Source organism: Poecilia latipinna, unplaced genomic scaffold, assembly GCF_001443285.1.
Source record: "Poecilia latipinna isolate Pla-1442-1.1 unplaced genomic scaffold, P_latipinna-1.0 Scaffold956, whole genome shotgun sequence".
NCBI lineage: Eukaryota > Metazoa > Chordata > Actinopteri > Cyprinodontiformes > Poeciliidae > Poecilia > Poecilia latipinna.
The window spans coordinates 30962-38593 of NW_015113572.1; the positions used below are offsets into that span (position 1 = coordinate 30962).

Genomic DNA, 7632 nt, shown 5'->3' on the forward strand with positions numbered 1-7632 from the left:
ATATATATATATATATATAAATTATAAGCAGCTGAAAAAAAATCACAATGTTATATTTTTGTACTTTTGCGCCGTGAATACATCTAACTTGACAAGTTTGGACACCGCTGAATTAGATCAAGCATGTTCATTACTGGCCTAGTCAAAGTACAGACGGACTCATTCTAATTGAGGATCTATGGATAGACATATAAACTGTCCACAGGTATAGTCTGACGATGAGTAATATTGGAAATACGCATATCAAATTTGTCCGGAACGCATCACGAAATCTATTATTTTACTGACACAATGTGTAACAAATAGTCCAAGATGCAAACTCTGCTTGACTGCTACTTAGCTGCTTCAGAATCTATCACATAAACTCTACCCATCCTCCTCCATCACAGAGACGCTCACTGTGCGCACACAGACCACCCTCCCACTCCGCCTCCGTCTCTGGACTTGTGCGTAAAGAGGGTTTGGCACAAGACGCCGCAGCGCGTAAACAAAAGCACATTGTCAGCGCCGCTGCTGCCCAGTCTGCCCAGATGAAGTGAGCGGTCATTCCCACTGGTCTGAACAGACAGCGGACTTCACTCGGATTAGATTCTTTTTATGATTCGGAAGCCTCGCGTGGACAAGAGCACATTCGACCCTTTAATAGCCAATTTAGCCGAAACGTTTTCATTTAAAGGTTACAAACAGACTTTTGTTCTTCCTTCAAGCTGGAGAATCAAGAAAGGAATTAAATATTTTGGAAAACGGGACTTAAAGGTAAATTCTCGCCTAATGTCTTCCATTTTTAAGTTGCTTGGTCGTTTCAAGCATTTTGAAATCAACAAAAATATAGTAAAATTAGCCGAAGATGAATTAGTTCACACACCTTGTCAGGTTTACGCTCGGTAAAGTTGAACGTGTGTGTTTTTCAGGGGTCATGCCGTGCGTCCAGACCCAGTGCAGCTCCTCGCCGCAAGGCGCCAGCCCCGCGTCTCAGAGCGCCAGCGCGGAGTGCAGCTGCGACTTCCTCACGCCGGAGTTTGTTAAGTTCAGCATGGACCTGACGAACAGCGAGCTCTCGGCTGCCTCATCCGGACCCGGTTTCGGCAACTCCGCGGACGGCTACGGCGCCGGCTATGACGCGAAGCCGCCGTGCGTCTTCCAGATGCCCGCGGTCCAGGCAGAGCTGCCGTGCGTCAAAGTGGAGGATGCGCACGGATGTCCGCGCTATCAGAACCCCCTGCACTCCTCGGATGACTTGCTCTCCTCCCAGAGCTCCGTGTATTACTACCGCGCCCCCTCGCCGCACGGCTTCCACCCGCCACATGGACACATCTGGGAGGATTCCGGCTCTCTGTACAAAAACGCGCTTTCCAGGTTTTCCCTGTTTTCTCTGAAGCACACGCCGCACGGTACCCAGAGCTTCCCCACCTGCCAGGTGAAATTTGACGTCTCCATGAACTTGGACGCGGGCGGATGCGGGTCGCACCACCACCAACAAGGGAAAGCCCTCGGAATGGGCTTCCCTCGCCCCCTCCAGTTCTCCCACAGCCACCACTTTATGGAATACCAGAGCTCTGCCGGAGCCGCGCGAGGAGCGCTGAGCTCGGAGGGGCTGTGCGCGGTGTGCGGGGACAACGCAGCCTGTCAACACTATGGAGTCCGCACCTGCGAGGGCTGCAAGGGCTTCTTCAAGGTCTATGGACTTCCAATCTTGAATTATTATTTCTATTATTATTTTAGCAAAATGTAGTTTTATTCAAGCAAAGTTAAAAAATTCCCAGAAATGATTATGCTGTTGATTTGAAATAATTGAAAAAAAAGAAAGAAAAATACCCAGAGGACTTCTTAAATTCCATTTGAAATTGGATATTATTTTCCAGATGCTTCTGACAGATGATACATTCTGTATGAAAGTGGTGCCAACGTGCCATGAATTGCAAAGTGCAACCCCCCCACTCCCTATTTCATCTGCTAGAAACATAATCCCAGGGCGATTCTCAAAATTATGAATGACCACGACCTGGTGTTTACCCAGACTGCCCCTGTCTGCCTGTTGAATCTATTTTCCATCACCTCAGACGGCCCAAAGGAGCAAAAAGGTCCTGCTGATGAGTTCCAAAGGGCAGCTTAGACCTTTTGTACGTTCACGTTCATGCTCGTGCAATTTGGGTTCAGAAATGAAACATTCTGTTTCCAAAAAAAATGCACCACATTCAGTCAGTAAAGGTGTTCACAGCACCGCATTGTCACCTTCCTAAAATAATGGCCCAAGGCATTGTTTTGCCAAAAGTGATTTTGGCAACAACAAAAAAATAAATAAATCAAAAATCAAAATCACTCTCTTTGGAAGGTGTCGATTTCCAAGTCTATGCTTGGGGTTTGGTAGACTTGTGCCTTGAGAGTATGAAAGAACTTTCTGTCTCATGTTATTTATCTGTTTCCTTTTTTTATTGGTCCAGCGAACAGTGCAAAAAAATGCCAAATATGTGTGCCTGGCTGCAAAAAGCTGCCCTGTGGACAAGCGACGGAGGAACCGATGCCAGTATTGTCGCTTCCAGAAATGCCTGGCGGTGGGAATGGTCAAAGAAGGTATTTCCATGGCAACAGAATTCCTACTCCAGTCCTCAAATGACACCGTCCCACAAACATTTTAGAGGTATCCCCGTCTAAATGACCTCTTCAGCCTATTGAGTTCAGTGAGGTCTGATTATTAGCCATTTCTAAGATTCAGCTCTGTTGGACTGGGGATTCATCTAAAAGTTGCAAGACAGTGAAGCTTTGTGACTGGAATTGGAGACCACTGTAAGAATCTGCAACTTAAAAATGTTATAAATTACTTTTTTTTTTTCTACAGTGGTGAGGACAGACGGTCTTAAAGGCAGAAGAGGTCGTCTGCCATCCAAACCTCGAGCTTTGCCAGACACGTTTTTACATGGCAGCACCCTTCTGAGTGCTGTGGTTAGGGCACATATAGAGTCAAATCCTCCAGCATCTCGCCTGGACTACTCCAAAGTAAGTTGCTCCTCACCAACCAGTCTTAATGTCTCGCGTTGTCAATTAACCGCATAATAAAGTTGCAGTTGTTGTTCCTTCTGACCCACAAGTTCAAGGAGAGTCCAGAGGACCTACTGGGTGACGATGCTCAACACGTCCGACAGTTCTACGACCTCTTGATGAGATCGATGGAAGTCATTCGGAGTTGGGCGCAGAGGACCCCAGGTTTTGCCACCCTACCTAAACACGACCAAGACCTCCTCTTCTATTCAGCCTTCCTGGAGCTGTTCGTCTTGCGGCTGTCGTACAGGTAACAAATACACACTTTTAAAACCCTAAGCTGGTTTCCATGTTGCCTTCGATTTGAGTCTATGTCCCTGATTTGAAGTGTTTGCCCAACAACTGGAAGGACGGGCCTAATTGTGCAACAGCCCGGCATGGTTTGCATTCACAAACACGATTTCCTGTCATTTCAGATCCAACCCAGAGGAGGGGAAGCTGATCTTCTGTGATGGGTCGGTGTGGCATCGGCTACAGTGCCTCCGAGGCTTCGGGGAGTGGATTGACAGCATTGTTGAGTTCTCCGCCAACCTGCAGAGGATGAACCTGGATGTTTCCACCTTCTCCTGCATCTGTACCCTGGCTTTACTCACTGGTGGGCAAACAGTTTGTGCACATTCAGTTGCTTCAATCTATCAGTCTTTTTTTTTTAGTAGTGATTTGATCCTTTTTAAAGTATGTTTTGTTTGAAATGTTCAGGCACAAGATGGTACCTGTGGGTCAATTTCACCCCGGTATAAAGATGAGTGATTAATAGCCAGAAAATAAGATTTCCAGTAGCATGATTAGCCGAGTAGTATGAAAAATCAACAGCAAGTTATCACCTTATCTTACAGATATATTGATTCAACATGTAATATAGAGATACAAACATGTATGGGATTATTCCTTTAGGCAAGGCTGGATAAACAATTCAGGAAAAGGGTTGGTAAAGTCATTAAATTGTTGAAGGGTTTGTTATCATTCAATGGAAACCCATCAACCTGAATCCTTCAGGTTGATGGGTTTTAGTAATAATGGGGGTTAAACTGGTTAAATAAATAGCTAAAAGTAAACTTAAAACCATTTGACTAAAAGGAAAAACTGATGTTTTTGCAAACACTTTAAATCAACTAAAAGAAATATAATAGCAACAGAAAAAAACATAATAGATTGATTCAAACCTGAAACTTGATTTTGTTTTCAGTATTAAGTATTATTGTTCATGTCCAGAATACATAGCCTACTTAGCTTTATATAGACAAAAAAAAATCTAACATGGTAAAAAGGGTAGAAAGTATTTTAATTATTATATTTTAATTATCTGGATATTTGGAGTGAATTATAAATTCTCAGTTAAAAGTTTGAATAACTTAATGGTTGTGAATATGGATAATGAATAGTAAAAGGGCAGAAAATTAGATGTAAATAAAAAAAAAACATATTTAGGCTTAAAATATCAAAACATTTATCAATAAAACTACCACATTTCTCAGTGATGCATCCTATCAAGAATAACACTTGTCACGAACCCAAAGGAGAAGTTAAAATAAAATGAATGACATTTGACATTAATGTTTACTTCAGATAAATTAGAATGAAGATCAAATTGGTTAATGTGGGATGACATCAATAGTGAGTAGATATCAGTGATTTTTACAATTTGAAAATGCCTAAATATGGCTAGTGTATGCATACTTTTATTAAAAATTTGATCAAAATATACACATATACGATATGTGCGAAGATGTTAAGTTAAGAAGTTACTTAACAAATTAAATCATCCTTAGCGTAGTGAAAATATGGTTAGCTTAAACAAGATTTGTTGCTATTATAAACAAGACACTTGTTTATAATAGCAACATAGAAGGTTGAGGAACTCAGGTTAAAGGATAAGGGCTTTCTGAGTCTTTAAAACAGTTTATTTTCGATGAACCATTACAATTGTTAGCTAAAATGAAACCAATGACGTAGCCCACCTTGCGTTTACAAATACGGCTTTTTCAGGTGTCAAAAATCACTGAAAATTCTAGCAAATGAGTAGAATTATATTCTTGTAGCATATGTTTCCAGAAAAAATAATTTTAATATTTTCTCAGCAGTCTACAAAATAATTACAGATCTCCTTGTGTTTATTGCTAATGCTAAATATGAAACACTCAGAGCGCCACGGGCTGAAGGAGCCAAAGCAGGTCGAGGAGCTGCAGAACAACGTGGTCAGGTGCTTAAAAGACAACGAAGCCGCCAGTCCAGACGGAGGCGGCCCGAACCGCTGGTCCAACCACCTGTCCAAACTTCTGGAGAAACTGCCAGAACTTCGCACTTTGTGCATCCAAGGCCTGCAGAGGATTTTCTACCTGAAGCTGGAGGACCTGGTGCCGCCGCCTGCTGTGATAGATAAGTTATTCCTGGACACGCTACCATTTTAGACCTTTTTTTTTTTTCTTTTCCTTTTAAAAAAAAAAAAAAAAAAAATAAAGGCCTTTGACTTCTTCCTTCCGAAATCATCAGTGATCCCTGGCAGTCGGAAGTCTTTGCTTAGCATGAATATGGTTTAAGAATTTCATTTCAACTTGCTGGGTGAGTATTTGGGCCAAACAATTTGCACAAAGCTGATGAGTTTTGGCCGCAGGAAATTTGCAACTCTTCATACAGTAATTGTAAAGTGAGCACATCTACATGTGTGAACACATTTTCCTGCCTGTTCAGCTTGTATAAAAGCATTTTGATACAAAACAAAAGCTTCTTTTTTCATGCTTCTATTTATTAGTGAATTGTTAAGTAATATTAGATACAAAATGGTTCGCTATGTTCAGTCTGTCAGTCGTCTCCATGATTTAATAAAAGACAAAGATCACATTATGGGTTTCTTCTGATTGACCTACTTTTATTCAAACCTCAGTGTATTTTATTGAGATTTCACATGAGTGGAGCATAAATGTAAAGTGGGAGATAAACAATAATGTTTTTTAAAATAACAAGCGTCATACTGTAGGAAGATTTAAAAAAAAATGTTCACTGCAAAACAGCTTGGCTAGAGTTTTTAAATCCTGCCACATATTCTCAACTGGATTTACGCCTGGACTTTGATTAGGCCATTTTAAAGCATGAAAATATTGTGATCTAAACTGTTCCAATGGAACTGTGGCTGTTTTTCCAGGTTCCGAGACTTTCTAAGCCTCTAACAAGTTTTGCTTACAGCCCTTTATCTAACTCCATCCATCCTACATGTTCCAGCATGATGCTGCCACTACCACAATTAACTGTGTGGGCATATTCAGTGTAACGTTCAGTGTCAAATTTTCTTCCATATTGAACTTCCCAGACAAAGTATAAAATAGACTTGTATGTCAAATGAAAATTTTGAAATCACAAAATACATACAGAGGCAATTTTCAGATAATATTTTTAAGTCGTCATTTTTGTAGGGTGCATATGGGCATTTGCTCAGGGTGGTATTAGTAAGGGGATGCAAAAATATAAAGCAAAAAGAAAAAATTACTCTGAACAAGTTTTCTGTTGCTTTACTATATGTGCAGTCAATACAGAATTGCCCCTCCCCCCATTGTTTTGTGTGGGTACTTTAAATCTACAGCATTTTAAAATGATTTTCAGTTGACAGGAACGACTACTGTGCACAGAAATTAAAAGATTACACAATAAGGAAAATCAAATCTATTTTTTAAATGTGTTTGCATTCTTTTTTGTTTCTATATATGAAAAGAAAAAAGCTAAAGACATATGAATAGCCACATGCGTCCTCAAAGCATGGATTTTTCTTTACTCCATAACGTGTTTTTAGAGCCGTCGGCTGGCTGACCTTTCTGCAGCCCCGTGGTCAGATGTGACATTAAAGACATCAGTTTCTGCTGCCGTCCTCAGAGATAAAGTCCCCGAATTTGGCAATGAGACGAAAACCAACGCAGGCGAAACTAATCGTTTCATCCGCTGCTGATCTGTCTCTTCAAAAATGGGAAAACAAAAACTTTAATAAAAAATAAAAATAGAAATACTCAAACATCAACCTAAACTTGTTGTGATGTAGATCTGCAGATTAGAAATAATCTATCTCTGTTGTCTTCTCTGCCTGGGGGGGAAAAAAAAGTCTGATGCTCCTATGAAGGTTTTAAGAGATCAATATTCTATTCAGTACCAATTCGGTGCGTAGAGATGGAAATGAATCAATAACTTTACCTGGGATACGTCCAATTTATCTTGGTGATGATGGGGTGAATTTTAACATTGGATGTTTAAAGACATTTAGTCTGCAACAAAACACATGTATTCCTCTACAACGCCACAAATATACACCGATTCTCATAGGAGTGTGAGAGGCAGTGATGGAACTCCCGATTAGGGAACCTCTATACTTTTAGAGCTCTGCTCAAGTTTCTGAATGAAAGTACTCTTCAGTTTCAGGAACTGAAAGAAGTTTTTGTCTCAGTGTTTCTTACAAACTGTATTAAACCATGAAGTGAATGTTGCCGCTGGGAGTTTCTTTCACTCAAAGTATCACTTACAAGCATTTGCTTTAAAGACGGCAAAATGAAACACCTTGCTGGGGGAAGTACACTTAGTAGATTGTAGAAAGTATGGTTAAGGATTTGTATATTCTAT

General features: G+C 40.7%; 1 protein-coding gene across 1 annotated transcript; it reads left to right on the forward strand.

Annotated features, from left to right (window-relative positions):
* The first annotated feature begins 897 nt into the window (after positions 1-897).
* Positions 898-6170, forward strand: LOC106958012 (nuclear receptor subfamily 4 group A member 2-like). Its single transcript, XM_015049661.1, has 6 exons — positions 898-1675; positions 2442-2571; positions 2837-2994; positions 3087-3286; positions 3453-3631; positions 5179-6170. Exons 1-6 carry the CDS (start codon positions 917-919, stop codon positions 5442-5444), a joined length of 1692 nt encoding a protein of 563 aa, XP_014905147.1. The 5' UTR covers positions 898-916; the 3' UTR covers positions 5445-6170.
* Positions 6171-7632: the final 1462 nt, after the last annotated feature.

Excerpts from the sequence above, each read along its gene's own strand:
- LOC106958012 (XM_015049661.1), top strand. The coding sequence starts at position 917 with ATGCCGTGCGTCCAGACCCAGTGCAGCTCCTCGCCGCAAGGCGCCAGC. Across the intron at positions 2,572-2,836 it reads GGTGGGAATGGTCAAAGAAG|TGGTGAGGACAGACGGTCTT; the intron begins GTATTTCCATGG and ends TTTTTTCTACAG. Across the intron at positions 3,632-5,178 it reads TACCCTGGCTTTACTCACTG|AGCGCCACGGGCTGAAGGAG; the intron begins GTGGGCAAACAG and ends TGAAACACTCAG.